Here is a 21420-nt window from a genome sequence, read left to right on the forward strand (position 1 = left end):
CCCCTGGATCAGGGGTTCTGGTGCTAGGGTGGGGCTCTATAAGTCATATAGTGAAAATGCATTATTTCTTTGAAAATCTTCTTCTCTGTCCTTGGGTATTAAGTAGACAAACCAATAGCATGGTTATGATGAGCAAGGATGCCTCTTTCAAAATTGTGAAATTCATGGCCCCTGGGTCAGGGGTTCTGGTATTAGGGTGGGGCCCTATTGATCATATAGTGAAAATGCATTTTATTTCTTTGAAAATCTTCTCCTCTGCTGCTGGGTATTAAGTAGACAAACTAATAGTATGATAATGATGATCAAGGATGCTTCTTTCAAAACTGAAATTTATGGCCCCTGGGTGAGGGGTTCTGGTGCAAAGGCTGGGCTGACCACATAGCTATTCAATGTTTCTTCCATCCAAAAGTAAGATTTTTATATTTAAACACAAACCTAATTCAAACATTGGAAGGTTGTTACATGATACTCAGGTGACCTATAAGGCCCCTGGGCCTCTTGTTTAATGTATTATGTATTTAACCTGATAGGAGGCTGAAGGCAACGGTTTTTATGCTGTAGGCCATCTTTAAAAAATTAATTGTTTGCCCTCTCAAGAACCAGCTTTTAAGATTTGGGTGGGTAGGGATTTTTTTTATCATATCAGCTATGCTAAATGTTGGGGAAAAAAGAAGAAAAAATTCAATTCAATGCAAGGCAAATTGACATTTATAATGTTTAAAGTTCAGGGTTGCTAGGTTAGTGTTTGGGAGTATCCCCTCTGACTTCACAAGGCAGCACGACTGGAAAACTGATTGAAATTTCTCAAGCAGAACTGGGTGAGATTTCTCAAGCAGAACTGGTTGAAATTTCTCAAGCGGAACTGGGTGAAATTTCTCAAGCAGAACTGGGTGAGATTTCTCAAGCAGAACTGGAGGAAATTTCTTAAGCAGAACTGGGTGAGATTTCTCTAGCAGAACTGGGGGAAATTTCTCAAGCAGAACTGGGGGAAATTTCTCAAGCGGAACTGGGGGAAAATTCTCAAGCAGGGCTAGAAATATTTTTATTCACTGCTCAGTTGGGCTATCAACTTGAATTTTTACTGGTCAAATGATAATTTTACTGTCTTGTCGGACAAGTGGATAGAGATGTCAACGGGTGAAATATCCAATTGGATCGCAACTCAACCCTATGAGTTTCACACGATTTGGAGATGATTAAAGTCACTTGATCTGTTGCATACATATCAAAATTATCTAATTCTTTCTCATCTACACATTTTCTGAAAGCAAACTTCCATTTATATTCAGCACTATAATCTCAGACACTTAAAATTTTAAGGTGGGCAGTTTAGAATCAGCCGGTCAGGAGAGGGCAAATAAGGAATTTTGTTTGACGATGGCCCTCTGTAGAAAATTCAATGCCTGATCTGTTAACATTGTAAGATTCTTTATACAGTACCCGCAACGTTATTCTTGACATGATAAACGATAGAACATGATACACGCACGATAGGATAGGATACACGCACGATACGATAGGATACACGCACGATACGATATGATACACGATAAACCTGATAAACGCAAAACCTGATAAACGATCTTCACGATAGACCTGATAAACGCAAAACACGATAAACGATCTTCACGATAAACAGAAAACCTGATAGAAATGTTATAAATTTAGAAACGATTTAGACAGAACGAAATTTTGATACCTACAACATAATTACATTATGTTGATAATAATATTGAAGGATTTCAATGTTCATTATATACCTACATTACGGACAACGCGGATTTCTTGTTTTCGGTAATCTATAGGTAACTCAGGAAACCTGCGTTCTCATCGCGGGATGACTATCAGTTACCTGTCCCCGTCGCGGTAACATTTGTTTAAAACATTGATCGGTTTTATACCATATAATTTCTTTAATCCACGGTCGTACATTTTTCTTTTTGTTTTTAATTTTATTTATGTTTTTTATGCCACCACAGCTAAAATAAAAAAACTAAAATATATACGGCATTGAATTCATTATTTGATATCTATATGAATTTTCTCAGCCAATTCTAAAACTTGTATTGTCACCTAATGTTTAATATATAAATTATATAGGGAATTAACTATATGTAATATAATGTAGTGATATCATGCTTCAGTAGCTCTCTTATGCTAATGTATATTACCTAGATTATGAAACAAAACCAAGTAATATTGTGTGTGTAGCGAGGAGGGGGTTATTTTGCATCAAGCTCTAAGTTCACGGCTCATTCAACATCTCAAGTTATTTTCATAACGACCGCTTTAAAAAAATCAACCGCACTACACCTGTTAGATATTTGTACACTATGAATGATAATTGATAGTCATAAGTAACTGGAACATATTTATTTGAATTGATATTTTGTTAACAAAACATAAATAAACTGTTTAAAAGAACATAAACAAAACCCGGCTTGTTTTAAATTCGCAATTTGAAACTCTTAGTGTGTAAAAAAAAATTCAAATAATCATCAAAACCAGCATAAATTTCCAGTATCTACACGTACGACTATTGGTACATGTGTACATGTACAAGTAAAAAAAAACACAACAACGATGACAGCGGAATCGTGCCCAGTTGAGCAGAATTTTGGGGGATGCAACACCCTTGCACCCTTTTAAAACTTAATCTTCTAAATGTGTGAAATACAATGTCCCTGAGAATGTTAGCTGTCAAAACACGGGTGATACACAAAATCAGATATAAGGACGCGCACAAGTTCAGCAGTTGCTATATAAGTAGCATACAGGTGAAAAAAATCGGAAGAAAAAGAACCATTATTAAAATATACATGTATGTGATAAACAATGTAATTTACTGATTTTTCTTTTCAAATCGGAACTCCCTATTTTTCTGTTAGTGTTCATTACAAATAATTGTTTCTAGACAAACAAATGTTTATGAACTTCAAATGAAGGATCGAGCTTTCAAATTTACTGTCCTCGGTTTGCTCGACAGACCACTGCCTACTTTCCAGACTACTTAGAATTAAATTGTGATAAATTTTCACTCTCTCTGGACAGACAAATAGCTCTTCTTCTGCCTTAAAATCGACAACTTTATGTTCTCCTTCAAATATACCGTCTTTCCTCGATTCCTAAAAATAGCTTCTTTAACAAAACGAATAAAGGTTTCGGAAAGTATCGTACTTTTTCCTTAGATTTTATATACGATCCCGATAGTTTCCGAAGCTACACAATAAACGATTTTCACGATAAACGGGAAACCTGATACACGCAAAACACGATAGAAAACGGAAAACCTGATACACGATAGGATAGGATACATGCACGATACGATAGGATACACGCACGATACGATAGGATACACGCACGATAGAGCACGATAGGAATGTCAAGAATAACGTTACGGGTACTGTACATGCTACACTGTGTTGATTGACATGCACCCTGATGCTTCATGTCTTAGGCATTATGAGATTGAAAACTTGTTTCTTGTTAACAGTTTCTAAGGTGAATTTGTCTGTACACGAAGACAAGAACAGAGTGCCCTATGTCAAGGTAATGTTGTCCATCTGTCTGTCTGTATGTGTGTCCATCTGTCTGTCTGTATGTGTGTACATCTGTCTGTCTGTATGTGTGTCCATCTGTCTGTCTGTATGTGTGTACATCTGTCTGTCTGTATGTGTGTCCATCTGTCTGTCTGTATGTGTGTACATCTGTCTGTCTGTATGTGTGTACATCTGTCTGTCTGTCTATGTCTGTCTGTCTTTCTTTATGTATACCTGTCTGTCTAAGAATGCCTGTCTGAATTTTTGTATAGTTCATTAAACTGAAATTCTATGTTAGTGACCTGGATTTAGTTTTGTTTGACATACAGACTTTTAGTGTATGTGTAAATCTATATGGGAATGAGGTCACATGAAATGTAGAAATTTTACCAGACAAAGAACTGATTTACTAGATTATGACAGCTTGTAAAACTTCAAATAAAATGCATACAAACATGAAAGTCCTACTTTCACTTTAAATTGATCAATAAGACTTAAATTATAATTAGCATATTTGATCGCTGATGGAGAATCTTTTGAAATAATTATGTAATAGTTTTATCTAGTTTTGAAGATCTATACTCTTGACAACGCGTTATAGTAGAACCTGTTTGTTTACCGAATTTTAGAGAAATGTCCTTGATGTCATTTTATCCAACTTAAATGTATAGAGTTTTAGATGGCTTATTTTAATTTCACAGGGGGCCACTGAAAGGTTTGTGTCCAGCCCTGAAGAAGTAATGGAAGCGATCGATGAAGGAAAAAGCAATCGCCATGTGGCTGTTACTAGTAAGTTATTGTGTGACCAATAAATGTATATCATTAGTCATCAGGAAGTCAACATCAGCAGTTGACATTAAATTAGCGAGTTGACATTAATAAGTTGACATCAGTGAGTTGACATCAGTGAGTTGACATTAATAAGTTGACATCAGTAAGTTGACATCAGTGAGTTGACATCAGTGTGCTGACATCAGTAAGTTGACATCAGTGTGCTGACATCAGTAAGTTGACAACAGTAAGTGGACATCAGTAACTTGACATAAGTGAGTTGACATCTGTAACTTGACAACATCATTGAGTGTTGTTTCCCTATTGATTGTCCTGGAATTCAGTGCTAGGATCTTCCTGTGATGTCGATTGAAGCTTTCAGAAAACTGGGCCGCCTCTTGGATAAATTTTGGCCACAGTAGGCGTATCAAATGTATTGTCAAATCGTGTACCATTAAATTTACACACCGTGACCAGACTTTGTTGTCAAATCGTGAACCATTAAATTTACGAGCCATGACCAGACTCTGTTGTCAAATCGTGAACCATTAAATTTATGAGTCGTGACCAGACTCTGTTGTCAAATTGTGAACCATTAAATTTACGAACCGTGACCAGACTCTGTTGTCAAATCGTGAACCATTAAATTTACACACTGTGACCAGACTTTGTTGTCAAATTGTGTACCATTAAATTTACGAACCGTGACCAGACTCTTGTCAAATCGTGAACCATTAAATTTACGAACCGTGACCAGACTTTGTTGTCAAATCGTGAACCATTAAATTTACACACCGTGACCAGACTCTGTTGTCAAATCGTGAACCATTAAATTTACGAACCGTGACCAGACTCTGTTGTCAAATCGTGAACCATTAAATTAACACACCGTGACCAGACTCTATCTAACAATAGTAAATGATTGTCAATCCACAAATCAAGGTGTAGATATTTCCTGACAGAAAAAGAAAAGCTTGTTGTCAGCCATATTTGACCAAAGAAAATGAATTAATATTATACAGGGTTCCAAATTACCGCTCGCCCACTCGCATTGGCGACTAAACTTTGCTTGTGGGCAACCAAAATTTTCGTTCTCGTCGCCCACTTGGCGACCATAATTGTCCGATCAACATTTTTCTTTCCGACCGATCCGAGTCCTATTATAATTGAAATTCAATTTCCGGTTGAGGTTTTGCCACTTGGCGAGACATGCATGATTCCTGGGGTATCAAACCTTACAAAATGTATTTAAACCAGAAATTGAACAACACAAGGGTTACTTCAAACGAAAAGAAAGCGTCTGCTTTTAACCAAAGTGGAAAGAAGGGGAGAATAAGGCTCGATGACGGCAAAAAGGGGATGACCTGCTGTGTGTACAAAACATGACACGAAAGGTCCAGTCGTTGTGACAGCTTGCCCAAGTTATAAACTTGACAGCATCGTAAAGCTGAGAAATTTTGAAATAAACATAGAAAGCCTGAAGAAACGTGTGTTAAAGTCAGACGCCGTGAAGATCATAAAGTTGTTAGGTTGACGAAATGAGAGAGGTATTTGAAAGAATTACGGAGAAGGAAAAAGAATTTAAATATTGATATTTTAATTTTTTAAATAAATTGCAATGTGGCCTGATGTTTCTTTTTTCTTGTAAAAAAAAAAACACAACCCCATGTTATTCAATTTCATGATATGTGTGGGCTACTAAAATTTCATGTGAGCTAACAGAATTTCTTATTCAGAGGCCCACTTGGCCCATAAGGTATTCAGTCGAAGTTGGAACCTTGTTATATTATACAGAATGTATGTCCATTTTATGTTTGTGCTTAAATTTGCTGGTGTATATCACAGAGGCATACTGACCGTTACTGACCATTCACTGACCTCTAGAAATGATAGTTTAGAATTAAGGTGTGTGTGTAGTTATTAGAATTAAGGTGTGTGTGTAGTTATTTGGTGGTTTGTTTAGAATTAAGGTGTGTGTGTAGTTATTTGGTGGTTTGTTTTTAGAATTAAGGTGTGTGTATAGTTATTAGAATTAAGGTGTGTGTGTAGTTATTTGGTGGTTTGTTTAGAATTAAGGTGTGTGTGTAGTTATTTGGTGGTTTGTTTTTAGAATTAAGGTGTGTGTGTAGTTATTAGAATTAAGGTGTGTGTGTAGTTATTAGAATTAAAGTGTGTGTAGTTATTTGGTGGTTTGTTTAGAATTAAGGTGTGTGTATAGTTATTAGAATTAAGGTGTGTGTGTAGTTATTTGGTGGTTTGTTTAGAATTAAGGTGTGTGTATAGTTATTAGAATTAAGGTGTGTGTGTAATTATTTGGTGGTTTGTTTAGAATTAAGGTGTGTGTAGTTATTAGAATTAAGGTGTGTGTGTAGTTATTTGGTGGTTTGTTTAGAATTAAGGTGTGTGTATAGTTATTAGAATTAAGGTGTGTGTGTAATTATTTGGTGGTTTGTTTACAGATATGAATGAACACAGTTCACGTTCCCACAGTGTGTTTCTGATTAACGTGAAGCAGGAAAATCTGGAGAACCAGAAAAAACTGAATGGTAAACTGTACCTTGTGGACTTGGCAGGAAGTGAAAAAGTACGTATGAACAAATTTCACATTCGTCAAAATATGATATGCATAAGATTTGTTTGATGATATTCTGCAGTTGAATCTTGGTATCTCGAACCTTGATATTTTGAATTTCTCAATGTATTTTAACCTCAATATCTTGACTCCTCAGTTATTTCGAAGTTTTTTTATGGCCCCATCGAGTTCACGATTAGGAGGTTTGACTGTAATGAAACTGGTTATGGTTGTGCAGTGGTTAGGGTGCCTGTTTTGCAGCCTGGAAGTCTGGGTTTGATTTTCAATCAAACTTAAAAGTTTTAACATAGGTAGTGAACAATCCTTCAACAGGTCCCCAGCATTAGAAACCGTGGGTATTTTGGGTATAAGAAACTAAAAGTCCCATGTCTCACAGTAGACATTGGCACTCACTGCCAAAGTCATACACATCATGCATAAGATAAAATTTAATGGTTCCTGGCTTGATGTTTCATCATTAGGTTTAGTAGATTAAATGAGCGTGTGTGGACTTTCAGAATCTCCATCATGATCACGAGGAAATGTTTTTTGTTTTCGGTGATTGTGCCATTATGCCATCAATTAAAAACTTGGAAGGATAATCTCTTCCCTCTGTAATCCAATCTGTTTTGATTAGATCTAGTTCTTGTGTTTTGTGTGCAAACATGATTTAAAAAAAGGGAAATTCTTATCTCATCTAATAATTAAGCTTGAATATCATCTGGAAAAATGCATTGTCATAATGATGTCTAGATGTGTATCACAAACAGTGAAAGTATCTCATATAATGATGCCCATTGGTATATGATACCCATTGGTATTTCATATAATGATACCCATTGGTAAAGTTTAACCATATATTGATGACTATTGATATTTCATATGATGCTTATTGGTATTTCATTAAATGATGCCCATTGACATTTCATACAATGATGCCCTTTGGTATTTCATTTAATGATGCTCATATGATAACGTGCATTGTTTTAGGACCCTTGAAAACTCAAACTCTTGAATACTCTATGGTTTCCTGGATTTCTGAATGCCTGCAACAATAAGGAGGGGTAAAGGGGGCAGGGGGATGGGGTGGGGTTGGTTGGTTGGGTTGGGGTTGTTCTTTATTCTTCTAGTGAGTACACCTTTTTATTTTGGACAAGACAGGGTGTTCACTATTACCTAACAACCTTTTGTAGGTCAGTAAAACTGGAGCAGAAGGTGCTGTATTAGATGAAGCTAAGAACATCAACAAATCACTGTCCGCTCTCGGAAACGTCATTGCTGCATTGGCTGATGGAAACGTAAGTACAGTTAAACCTGTCTAATCCAACAACCTGTCTAACCCAACATCCCGTCTAACCCGACAACCCGTCTTACCCGACAACCTGTCTAATCCGACAACTTGTCTAACCCAACACCCTGTTTAATCCGACAACCTTTCTGACTCGTGAAGCTGTCTAATCCGACAACAGGTCTAATCTGACAACTTGTGTAAATTTTAGGTATGTTTTTTGCAGGAATCTTAATGCAGCTCCATTTGATGTAGAATATGAATTCTCATTATTTCACAATCATTTAATTCTTATTGTATCCTTGTCTCTGATTGGTCAAATTCCAATTGAGGAACTTAAGTTATTTTTGTATAACCTGGTTTGGTATGGGGACATACCCCCTTGACAACCAGATGTCGGGACTATTTTTTTTCTCTCTCTCTAAATTTACATCGCAGCACTGTTTTCAGCCTTCTATGGAATAGAAAGTCAACGTGCACAATAAGATACTTCGGTTTGATACACATGTTGTTTTCTCGTCAATATTAGCATTTAGGCCTACTTGTACACAAATCACTTTTGTAAAACATCTTTCTCTGTATGTATGGTCAAATAATACTATTAATAGCAGTCTATGCGAAAGTTTTTTAGACCACACAGGACATTCGGTCCTGTGTAATCAATGAACACACCGGACCGAACCAAATTTTGTCAGACCGAAAAACCTAATGTAAAAAAGTGAAACACGTGAAAATGCAAAACCAAGGGAATCTTATTTATTATACTAGTAATACTATACCAGGGATCCCTCCCGTATAATACTTTAGACAGTCCATGCGGTTTTAATCACATTCATTTACGTATTTGGATTTGTGTGCTATTTTTTTTTACTTATAACAAACATTTAAATGACTCCGCATCAAAATAGTAAAGCTCAAAACCGGACACTGAGACATCGGACATTCCGGTCTGGTGTAAAAAATGATGCGTCGGACCTGAGGCACTGCACATCGGTCAGGTCCGACGGTCCGATGTCTTTCGCATAGACTGTAATAGCTTCGCGGATTATAAAGCGTAAACTGACCCAAACCAGGTTATACTCGTATAACTTGCCCCAGAATTAAAGTCATTCCTTAATTAAAAAAGTAATCCATGTGACTATGAATGTTAGAGACATGTTATTTAAAACATTACTAGATGTGATCTTTCTTGAGAATTTTTAGCGATTATTTATTCTGTATAGTCACTAGAGATTTTAAAGTATAATCCGCAGGCCGGGATTTTTTTAGTCTTGTTTCCTATATATTGATTATCATTGAAATTAAAATCTGCTCATCACACTACTGTCCTCAAGTAAAGGAAACAATGACAATGTAACAGCATTGATCTATAACCTTTATTCCACTCTAAGTTGTAGGTTCCCGTGGGGATACGGGTTAGAATAGGTCCTCAGTACCCCTTACTTGTCGTAGAAGGCGTCTAAATGGGGCGGTCCTTCGGATGAGACCGCAAAAACCGAGGTCCCGTGTCACAGCAGGTGTGGCACGATAAAGATCCATCCCTGCTCAAAGGCCATAAGCGCCGAGCGTAGGCCGGGCTTTTGCAGCCCTTCACCGGCAGTGGTGACATCTCCATATGAGTGAAATATTCTCGAGAGGGACATTAAACAATATTTAATCAATCAGTCAAGTTGTAGGTCATGTCAAGGTCAAAGGTTAGGATGTGTGGAACTTGAGCACTTTGGGGACGTTCTAGTGACAAAGGTTAGGATGTGTGGAACTTGAGCACTTTGGGGACGTTCTAGTGACAAAGGTTAGGATGTGTGGAACTTGAGCACTTTGGGGACGTTCTAGTGACAAAGGTTAGGATGTGTGGAACTTGTTCTAGTGACCTACAAATGCTTCGTGTTCTGTGATTTTCAAAGTTTCATTCTACATGTAAAAAAGCCGTAACGAATAAAAAAAAAAATAGCATAGCCATATGTGTGTATTAAAATATACTGCAGTCTTTGTTTTCATCAGTATATAATTAATATATTTGTTTCTACAGATATTTAATACATTTATATAGTGCAGTCCATGTTTTCATCTGACAGTATAATATATTTATTCCAACAGATATTTGATACATTTATATAGTACAGTTCTTGTTTTCATCAGTATAATATGTTTATTTCTACAGATATTTAATACATTTATATAGTGCAGTCCATGTTTTCATCAGTATAATATGTTTATTCCTACAGATATTTGATACATTTATATAGTGCAGTCCATGTTTTCATCTGTATAATATTATTTGTTTCTACAGATATTTGATACATTTATATAGTACAGTCCTTGTTTTCATCTGTATGATACATTTATTCCTACAAATATTTAATATATTTATATAGTGCAGTCCGTGTTTTCATCAGTATAAAATATTTGTTTCTACAGAAAAGCCATGTCCCTTACAGAGACAGCAAGCTAACGCGAATTCTCCAGGAGAGTTTGGGTGGAAACGCCCGGACAACGGTTGTCATTTGCTGCTCTCCTGCCTCGTTCAATGAATCGGAGACCAAGTCGACACTGCTGTTTGGTCAGCGGTAAGTATCGCTTTGTGTGTCTACTATCCATGACGAATGGAACCAAACATTCATTATACAGAGCTCCAGATAATTTTTTACCACAAGGAGTATTTACACCCTGATTTTCAAATCAATGAGTATTTTACCTTTTCAGAAAAGGTCAAAAGAGTATTTTGTAATTTACTGATTATCTTTGCTGTTTTGCCACTAATACATAATCATGTGACTGGGTGTTTGCTATATTAATTTTCAATACCTCAATGATAAATTTAAAAATCCCAATGACAATGAATAGTTTTGATAAAAAGAACTACAAAGGATTTCCCACCATAGATATACAAGTATCAAATAAATGTGTGACTCCCATTCTCACAAATGCTTTTAAATACTTATTAAAACAATGCTGCTGGAGCGGCCTATCAGTAAAATCTTTAAGTCAAAGTTTGATAGAGGAAGTATTGTTTATCAGGTAATATTTTCTGTGCCATGTTTTTAGCAGCAATCATTCGTCCACAATTGATAATACAAGATTTTATTTTCTGTGCTTTCAACTGCACACTACCTCTTTAAGAAAAAAGTATAACAAGTAGGACTATATAGTTGTTTTGAGTTAACTCTTCCAAACTTTCAAAATTGTGATTGTCATGGAAACGTATTTCATAGCGCTATTTCATGTATGATCAAACCCTGGGGTAACCTCAATTCATATGGATAGATAATTCGTATTTATATTATACTACATGTATCACAAGTACTCACTACTTTGGGGGTGTAAAGCGTATTTAAATTTGCTAATGCATAATTTTACGCATGATTTTCAACTTAAAAGCTTTTTTTTGTCAAATTAAATGAGTATTTACGCTGATATGCACCTTATCTGGAGCTCTGTTTATAGTCATGCCGGATGGAGTCTCACATTTACTGTAAAACCTTGATATGAGTCTCATATTTACAATAAACTCACAATAGAGTCTTACATTTACATTAAATCTCAGTAGAATCTCGCATTTACAGTAAAGCCTTGATATGAGTCTCATATTTACAGTGAAGTCTCAATAGAATCTCATATCTACAGTAAATCTCAACATGCTCGATAGTCTCACATTTACAGTAGCATCTCGATAGTCTCACATTTACAGTAACATCTCGATAGTCTCACATTTACAGTAAACATCTCGATAGTCTCACATTTACAGTAACATCTCGATAGTCTCACATTTACAGTAACATCTCGATAGTCTCACATTTACAGTAACATCTCGATAGTCTCACATTTACAGTAGCATCTCGATAGTCTCACATTTACAGTAACATCTCGATAGTCTCACATTTACAGTAGCATCTCGATAGTCTCACATTTACAGTAACATCTCGATAGTCTCACATTTACAGTAGCATCTCGATAGTCTCACATTTACAGTAACATCTCGATAGTCTCACATTTACAGTAACATCTCGATAGTCTCACATTTACAGTAAAGTCTCGATAGTCTCACATTTACAGTAAAGTTTCAGTAGACTTACTTTTTCAGTGAAGTCTCAATAGAGTCTCGCATTTACAGTAAAAACTACACAGAAACTCACATTTACAGTAAAGTCTCAATAAAATCTCGCAATTACAGTGAAATCTTAACAGAGTCTCACATTTACAGTAAAAAATTTATAGAAACTCGTATTTATATTAAAATTGCTACAGTAAAGATTTCATAGAGTGTCAATTTATGTATAGCAGAGTCTCATGGATCTCGGATGAGTAAGTCACTTTTTGAATTGGTAATATACTGCCTTGGTTTGATAGTGCTAAGACGATTAAGAACATTGTCTCTGTGAATGAGGAGCTCACTGCTGAGGAATGGAAGAAGAGATACGAGAAAGAAAAAGAGAAGGCCGCCCGATACAAAGGACTACTAGAAAAGTGCCAAGCTGAACTCCAAATGTGGAGAGCCGGTAAGTTTCCATGTTTCAACAACAAAACACAGGGTTGTACAGCCTAGTCTTGATCTGTATTGTGACCCAGGTGAGTGGTGTTATATGAAGATGCAAGAAACAAATTTTCAAAGCATTTGGTTTGCACATATACTTCCTATAATGAATCTAATGTATATAATTAGTTGTGTCTTTCATATGAATGATCGTGATATTATTATGGTGGGCAACAATTGATGATGAAAGAAACTTGATTTCTTTTCCCAGGATTATAAGTGTTTTTATTTTTCATAGATCAGAGTAATCATTGATTTGATAGTTAAACTATGTGACACCAAATATAAACTTACAGTTTCTACCTGAGAGTTTTATTCCCTGCCCAAAATTCATGTTTGTTGCAAAAGCAGAAAGTGTTAACGTCACATCACATATACTTAGGGCTATTCCAGAAATGATCAAATGGGGGGGTTGGGCGGCAAACGATATTTTTTTGTATGGGTGGTCGTATTTTTTCATATTTTAATTGGTCCGTGGTTGGACTGTTAAAAAAATATTTATTATGGGTAGTGGGTAGTTTCTATTGTTTTTTAATTTTGTGCCACATGGGTGTTGAGTTTTCAGAATATTTTTATTGTCACTCTTGTCGTGTTGGTTACAAAACGTCGGAGGGAAAATTGAGAACGTGCTTTCGAAATCGGAAGTAACATAGAACTATTTGAGTTGTCGCTCTTTGCAGCGCATAACTTTCCATTACAGCACTCTTCAAATTAGAGGCGCGTTTAGTAGGGTCCCTTTGGACGTGATGGCGGCGAACTCTGTTCTGTAGATTATTACAGTTTACAGTGCATCGATTTTGGGAATATTTTGAAACCAATAGGTATTCTGTTTTCTAATAAAAATAGGCAAACCTTAGTTGATTTATACGAGGGTACCGATCCGTTATATTTATCAGTCGGTGTGATGGTGATATAGAGGCCTCTGGGCGCGGGCTCCATTAGAAGACGAACGATTCGTGGAAAAACATATCCATATCCATTTCATGATAATAGCATCGTTTGGACTCCCAATCTTTCCAACATTCCCGCCATAGATGCCTTTGATTGTTGATGTGACATCGTTTCTTCAGAACTACTGTGATACAATGTCGCACAGGCATTACCGCGTCATTGACTAGAATGTTTGTCCCGAAAACCTCGCGAGATTTGTACCATTTTCATTTTCAAAAATATTTTTGTGATGGGTCTGGTTAGTTTTTTTTTTTTATTAGATGGGTCATTGTAAAATGAGTTGATTAATTTGATGGGTCATGGGGTAATTTTTTTTTTTTTTTTATGGGTGCTTGGTTTATACAAAAGGTGCCTCCCGACCCCCCCATGTATTTATTTCTGGAATAACCCTTATTACAGTACTGGCATTATGTTGTTCATGTGTAGGTCAAGCCGTGTCGGTGGATGAACAAGTGGACATGAAAGCCAGCACCGCCTCGCTACAGGAAGAGGAGAAACCACCACAGCCAGCCATGACAGCCAGCGTCAGTTCCACAGTCGACGAAAACACCAAGGCGCAGTTTGAGGAGGAGAAACTGAAGCTGTATGCACAGCTGGATGACAAGGTCAGTTGTTAATGCCCTGGATGATTGTGGTCACACTTCTCTATATAATAAGACATGTATGGTTAAGATGGTAACGTGTCTGTAGATAATACTTGTCAATGGGTGATGAAGTAGGACGTGTATGGATGATAGGGTAACGTGTCTGTAAATTATACGATAAGAGCTAGGCCTATTTTCTATCTATCATGTAGGGCTGAAACGACACGCCCCCTTCAAGATACGATACATGTTGCAATACTTATGCCACGATTCAATACTTTCAATATGATACATTTTATAGAAGAAATATTTAATTACCAAGATTCACAATCATAATTTTAAAAGCGAAATGTTTCCAAACTGCTGAACAGTAAGATGTCTATTGGCTTTGTTGTTTAAACTGTTAAAGTTCTTTATTATTTTCATCAGACTCATGGCTAACAACAGTCTGATCGTTATTTGATGCTATTTTGTCCCTCGTGCAAATAAAAATAATAAGTACAGACCGAGTATTTTACTGATGTATTTTACTGAACCTGTTTGTAATATACATGTACGTATCAAACTGAAAATCAAGGCAATGAATTGAACATTGAATCGAGCGTTTATATTGAACAGTATTGATATTTCGGTGAATCGTTTCAAACCTACTATTATGGAGATAGACCTAGTTGTATTCTAGTTGCTGTCTATGATGGAGATGGATTTAGTTGCCTATAATGGGGAGGGGACGTGATGCTGTTGATGATTAGAAAGGGACCTTGTCATTGTCTATGATAAGAGAGGGACCCTGATTTGCCATTGAGGAACTATTCTTTCATTTCATTGATAAGAACTCAAATTATTTTTCCCAATGATTGAACAATAATGTTCCGCACAATAAGAAATAAAGTCGCAGTTGCTTTGTTAAGATTTTGGTTTTGTTATAAAACTCTAGTACAGCACACTTTCATTTTGTGTTCTTGTTTTTCAGGATGAGGAAATAAACGAGCTATCACAGATGATAGAGAGATTGAAGGAACAAATGCTGGAGCAGGAGGAGCTGATTACGATGGGGAAGCGAGATTACGAGAACATGCAGCAGGACATGGCTCGGATACAGGCGGACAACGACTCCGCCAAGGATGAGGTAACGTTTCCTCTCCTAGCAAACAAACATTTCCTCTCTCAGCAAACAAACATTTCCTCTCTCAGCAAACAAACATTTCCTCTCCTTGTAAACAAACATTTCCTCTCTCAGCAAACAAACATTTCCTCTTGTAGTAAACAAACCAAACAAACATTTCCTCTTGTAGCAAACAAACATTTCCTCTCCTAGCAAACAAACATTTCCTCTCTCAGCAAACAAACATTTCCTCTCTCAGCAAACAAACATTTCCTCTTGTAGCAAACAAACTTTTCCTCTCTCAGCAAACAAACATTTCCCCTCCTATAGAACAAACATTTCCTCTTGTAGTGTTCAAACAAGCATTTCTTTTCCTAGAGAACAAACAATTATCTTCTAATTAATAAACATTTCCTTTTGTAGTGAACAAACATTTCCTCTCCTAGCCAAGAAGCATTTCCTCTCCTAGCAAACAAACATTTCCTCTCCAAGGGAACAAACATTTCCTCTCCTAGCATACAAACATTTCTTTGTGAACTACATTTCCTCTCATAGTGAACAAATATATCCTCTCTCAGCAAGCAAACATTTCCTTTAACAGCCAACAGACATTTTCTCTCTCAGCAAACAAGTATTTCCACTCCTATTGAACAAAGATTTCCTCGTGTAGTGTTCAAACAAGAATTTCCTCTCCTAGCGAAGAAACTTTTCCTCTTCTAATAAACAAACATTTCCTCTTCTAGTGAACAAACATAAATTTTCTTGTAGTGAACAAACATTTCCTCTCTCAGCCAAGTGAGATAACATATTCTCTCCTAGTCAAAAAACATTTCCTTTCCTAGTCAACAAACACTAATCCTCTCACCCTGAACAAACATTTATTCTGTGAAGGCAAATTGTATTCATGCACAGGTTGAGAAGGGGTTTAATTTTCCAATTCTTTTAAGAGAGACATGAATTATCCTGACAATGGGGCTGTGCAGTGGTTATGATATTCTCTTTAATGCCTCTGGGATTCAATGCTCTGATAGTGGAAGGTTGTAACGAACATGGGAGTGTGGAGAAGGGGGGTAGGGGGCTGTTTCGTGTCATAGTTGGGAGATTGTGTCCCACATAAAAGACCCCTTTACTTTCATATCCAGTGAGAGACATTGAAAGGAATTTTTATGCCGGCAGTACAGTAAAACACATGTACAGTGGAGTGCTGGGGATGAACGAGTCGTAATCTCATTAAATCCACTCTATGTTCTGTAACTACAGGGAATGAAAATCACTTCATTATAAGCATGAATTTATTATGAGCCTGTTTGCTGTAACTGTGTTTGACTGTAGACAAGATTTAGTTTGGGTTATCTATCACTCTGTCTTGAGGTCTCTATCTCACATAGTTCTACTCTGTCTTGAGGTCTCTATCTCACATAGTTCTACTCTGTCTTGAGGTCTCTATCTCACATAGTTCTACTCTGTCTTGAGGTCCCTATCTCACATAGTTCTACTTCTGTCTTGAGGTATCTATCTCACATAGTTCTACTCTGTCTTGAGGTCTCTGTCTCACATAGTTCTACTGTCTTGAGGTCTCTATCTCACATAGTTCTACTCTGTCTTGAGGTCTCTATCTCACATAGTTCTACTCTGTCTTGAGGTCTCTGTCTCACATAGTTCTACTGTCTTGAGGTCTCTATCTCACATAGTTCTACTCTGTCTTGAGGTCTCTGTCTCACATAGTTCTACTTCTGTCTTGAGGTCTCTATCTCACATAGTTCTACTCTGTCTTGAGGTCCCTATCTCACATAGTTCTACTGTCTTGAGGTCCCTATCTCACATAGTTCTACTCTGTCTTGAGGTCTCTGTCTCACATAGTTCTACTCTGTCTTGAGGTCCCTATCTCACATAGTTCTACTCTGTCTTGAGGTATCTATCTCACATAGTTCTACTCTGTCTTGAGGTCCCAATCTCACATAGTTCTACTGTCTTGAGGTCTCTATCTCACTTAGTTCTACTCTGTCTTGAGGTCCCAATCTCACATAGTTCTACTGTCTTGAGGTCTCTATCTCACTTAGTTCTACTCTGTCTTGAGGTCCCAATCTCACATAGTTCTACTGTCTTGAGGTCCCAATCTCACATAGTTCTACTCTGTCTTGAGGTCTCTATCTCACATATTTCTGGAGATAGAGACTTCATATTTGGTGAACTGAGAGTTGAAAGTCAATGCTGCATGATTAAGGTCATTTATCAAGGTCAGATTTGCATCCATCAGTGGCGGCAAGGCTTTGGAGGCTTAATGATATTTCTCAGTTTTACAGAGAGAATTTGACGCTGAAATTTTTTTTATCAGTATTTTTTTTTTTTTTTTGAAAACTAGGTTGAAGTTAAAGGAAAACTGTAAATGGGATGATTTAATGAAGTGCTGCGATTTGTTGATGTTCAATGATCTCTGTATTTATAGGTTAAGGAGGTCTTACAAGCCCTGGAGGAATTGGCTATGAATTACGATCAGAAGTCACAGGAAGTGGAGAACAAGAACAAAGAAAACGAGACCATTGTGGAAGAACTCAACCAGAAGCTGGTACATGTGCACCAAGACTTGTCAGATTTAATCCAACTGTAAAGCAGTCTGGTATCACATGACTGATGTAGATGTCTGGTATCACATGACTGATGTAGATGTGTAGTATCACATGACTGAGGCTATATTTAGATCTAAAACTTCAAAGTTATTTCAGATTTCAAACATTTCGGTTGAGCATCACTGAAGAGACATTATTTGTCGAAATGCGCATCTGATGCATCAAAATTGGTACCGTATAAGTTTTACATTATGACTGATGTAGATGTCTGGTATCACATGACTGACGTAGATGTCTGGTATCACATGACTGATGAGGTTTTTACGTTGGCTAAGTGTTAGACTGAGTGTATTTGGTGGTTACTTTTTGATGCCATATTTGAAGACGTTTCACACATCTTTATACGCAGAACAAATTGAACAAGGTTTAGGAGTTTGTTGTAGATTTTATCATGTTTATCTTTATTGAATTGATTTGTTTGGTATTAAGGAGAAATTCAGGGAAATTTTGACTATTTACAGAGCGAGCTGGAGAATATTAAGGCTGAGTTCGAGAAGATGAAGGACTCGTCTCTTCATCAGAGGAAGAAGATGACAGAGGTCATGGGCAGTCTGATGAAAGATATGTCAGAGATAGGGAGCATTGTGGGAGGAACCGCTAACGAATTCAAGGTATGGATTTGTCATAGGGGAAATAGATAGTTTAACAATTCAGTGTGAGGACTATAGATATCCAGCGGAGGTGAAATATCTTTCTTTATACTGGTCTTCTGTTTAGTTTCCCTTGTTCTCTTTTCAGTTTAGCGGAGTTACTACAGACAAAATGGAGGAGGATTACACAGTGGCCCGCATTTACATCACCAAGATAAAGAGTGACATTAAGACTATAGTATCGCGGTCGCAGCAGCTAGAAGTGACCGAGACTGAGGTCAAGGAGAAGCTTGGCCACGCCGTGAAAGATCTCAGTGACTGCAAGCTGACCATACAACAGGTATATCGACTGGGTAGTTTACAATTTAACAAGCTGACCATACAACAGTTATATTGACTGGGTAGTTTACAACCTGACAAGCTGACATACCACAGTTATATTGACTAGTTTACAATCTGACAAGCTGACTATACAACAGTTATTTATATTGACTGGGTAGTTTACAACCTGACCATACCACAGTTATATTGACTGTGTAGTTTACAACCTGACAAGCTGACTATATAACAGTTATATTGACTGGGTAGTTTACAATCTGACAAGCTGACCATACAACAGTTATATTGACTGGGTAGCTTACAATCTGACAAGCTGACTATACAACAGTTATATTGACTGGGTAGTTTACAATCTGACAAACTGACCATACAACAGTTATATTGACTGGGTAGCTTACAATCTAACAAGCTGACTATACAACAGTTATATTGACTGGGTAGTTTACAATCTGACAAGCTGACCATACAACAGTTATATTGACTGGGTAGCTTACATGCTGACTATACAACAGTTATATTGACTGGGTAGCTTACATGCTGACTATACAACAGTTATATTGACTGGGTAGTTTACCATTTAACAAGCTGACTATACAACAGTTATTTATATTGACTGTGTAGTTTACAATCTGACAAGCTGACTATACAACAGTTATATCAACTGGGTAGTTTACAATCTGACAAGCTGACCATACAACAGTTATATTAACTGGGTAGCTTACAATCTGACAAGCTGACTATACAACAGTTATATTGACTGGGTAGCTTACATGCTGACTATACAACAGTTATATTGACTGGGTAGTTTACCATTTAACAAGCTGACTATACAACAGTTATTTATATTGACTGTGTAGTTTACAATCTGACAAGCTGATTATACAACAGTTATATCAACTGGGTAGTTTACCATTTAACAAGCTGACTATACAACAGTTATTTATATTGACTGTGTAGTTTACAATTTAACAAGCTGACCATACAACAGTTATATCGACTGGGTAGTTTACAATCTGACTATACAACAGTTATATCGACTGGGTAGTTTACAATTTAACAAGCTGACCATACAACAGTTATATTGACTGGGTAGCTTACAATCTAACAAGCTGACCATACAACAGTTATATTGACTTGAGTAGCTTACAATCTGACAAGCTGACCATACCACAGTTATATCGACTGGGTAGCTTACAATCTAATAAGCTGACCATACCACAGTTATATTGACTGTGTAGTTTACAATCTAATAAGCTGACTATACAACAGTTATATTGACTGTGTAGTTTACAATCTAATAAGCTGACCATACCACAGTTATATCGACTGGGTAGCTTACAATCTAACAAGCTGACCACGCAACAGTTATATTGACTGGGTAGCTTACATGCTGACCATACAACAGTTATATTGACTGGGTATCTTACAATCTGACAATCTCTGTAGTAATGTGCAGTTTGTTTGTTCGACATTGGTCAAACCAATGCCTCTCTTATCAATGGGGTTGCTATTCAGCTGTGCCATATGACGACAATTGTTGGTTCAAATATAAATAGATTGTTGGGTTGACATAAATAAATGAAGGGACAAGATAAAAATCGATGTCGTACTAAAAACTAAAGACCCCCCTCCCCCTCCCTCCCCCCCCCCCCCCCCTTCTTTTAAAATCTAAATATGATTGTTGATTCCCCCCTCCCCAAATAAAGGAGCATATTGGTTTGCACCTGTGGGTTAGTAGAGGAAATATCTGCTCCGTGTGAGATAAGAACCCCTTTGCTTGACAGACATCAAACTTGTAATACTGGTTTTCTCTATAAAGTAGATTACACCTACTGATTTTGAGGACATACAGTCTTATGGAAGATATTGTCTGCAAACAGTCAAGGGTCAATATACTTTAGACAGGAGAAGATTTTGTCCTCACAGTCTAGGGTCACTCTACTTTAGACAAAGGAAGATATTGTCTGCGCAATGTCTGAAGAACCCTTTGCTACACTAGTTCTATCTAAGGTTTAGATGACCTCTGTTAATTCTTAGGCAGGTCAAGGGTCAAACTGGACATGGTAAGTTATTGTTTGCTCAGTATCTTGAGAACCCTTTCTTGACAGACATCAATATTGATACACTGGTTCTGCCTAAGAAGTAGATGTTCATTGTTGATTTTGAGGTCAGAAGGTTGAATGAAGGTTAGGGGTCAAACTGGACATGGTAAGTTATTGTCTGCTCAGTATCTTGTGAACCCTTTGATGACGGACATCAAACTTGGTACCCCCAAAAGATTAGATGACCTTGTTGGTTTTCAAATCCCAAGATCAAGGTCATGACTCAGTTGACAGAAACTTGAGAGATAAGACTTAGTATTGTGGTTGGTCCTAATTAGTGAATTAATTCATATTTTTCACTATCAAACCTCATTACAGATGATTGGAATTTGAAGTTGACCCTTTTTAATATTGCCACAGTGGGAGAAGGAGGAGGCAAATGTGTTTCTGAAACATTTCTTTTTATTCTGCTTATTCACAA

The 21420-nt window shown here is 36.9% G+C and overlaps 1 protein-coding gene across 2 annotated transcripts in view; it reads left to right on the top strand.

Annotated features, from left to right (window-relative positions):
• LOC125666125 (kinesin heavy chain-like) overlaps positions 1 to 21420 on the top strand; it is a 50657-nt gene that overhangs the window by 11411 nt on the left and 17826 nt on the right. For both annotated transcript variants that reach the window (XM_056151376.1, XM_056151377.1), the window contains exons 7-17: positions 3494 to 3549; positions 4241 to 4328; positions 6770 to 6894; positions 8076 to 8180; positions 10589 to 10737; positions 12518 to 12666; positions 14079 to 14257; positions 15210 to 15365; positions 17788 to 17907; positions 18430 to 18579; positions 18707 to 18898. In XM_056151376.1, the coding sequence (XP_056007351.1) occupies positions 3494 to 3549; positions 4241 to 4328; positions 6770 to 6894; positions 8076 to 8180; positions 10589 to 10737; positions 12518 to 12666; positions 14079 to 14257; positions 15210 to 15365; positions 17788 to 17907; positions 18430 to 18579; positions 18707 to 18898 (1469 nt within the window). The remainder of the gene's footprint in view (positions 1 to 3493; positions 3550 to 4240; positions 4329 to 6769; positions 6895 to 8075; positions 8181 to 10588; positions 10738 to 12517; positions 12667 to 14078; positions 14258 to 15209; positions 15366 to 17787; positions 17908 to 18429; positions 18580 to 18706; positions 18899 to 21420) is intronic.

This window comes from Ostrea edulis, chromosome 10 (genome assembly GCF_947568905.1).
Source record: "Ostrea edulis chromosome 10, xbOstEdul1.1, whole genome shotgun sequence".
Lineage (NCBI taxonomy): Eukaryota > Metazoa > Mollusca > Bivalvia > Ostreida > Ostreidae > Ostrea > Ostrea edulis.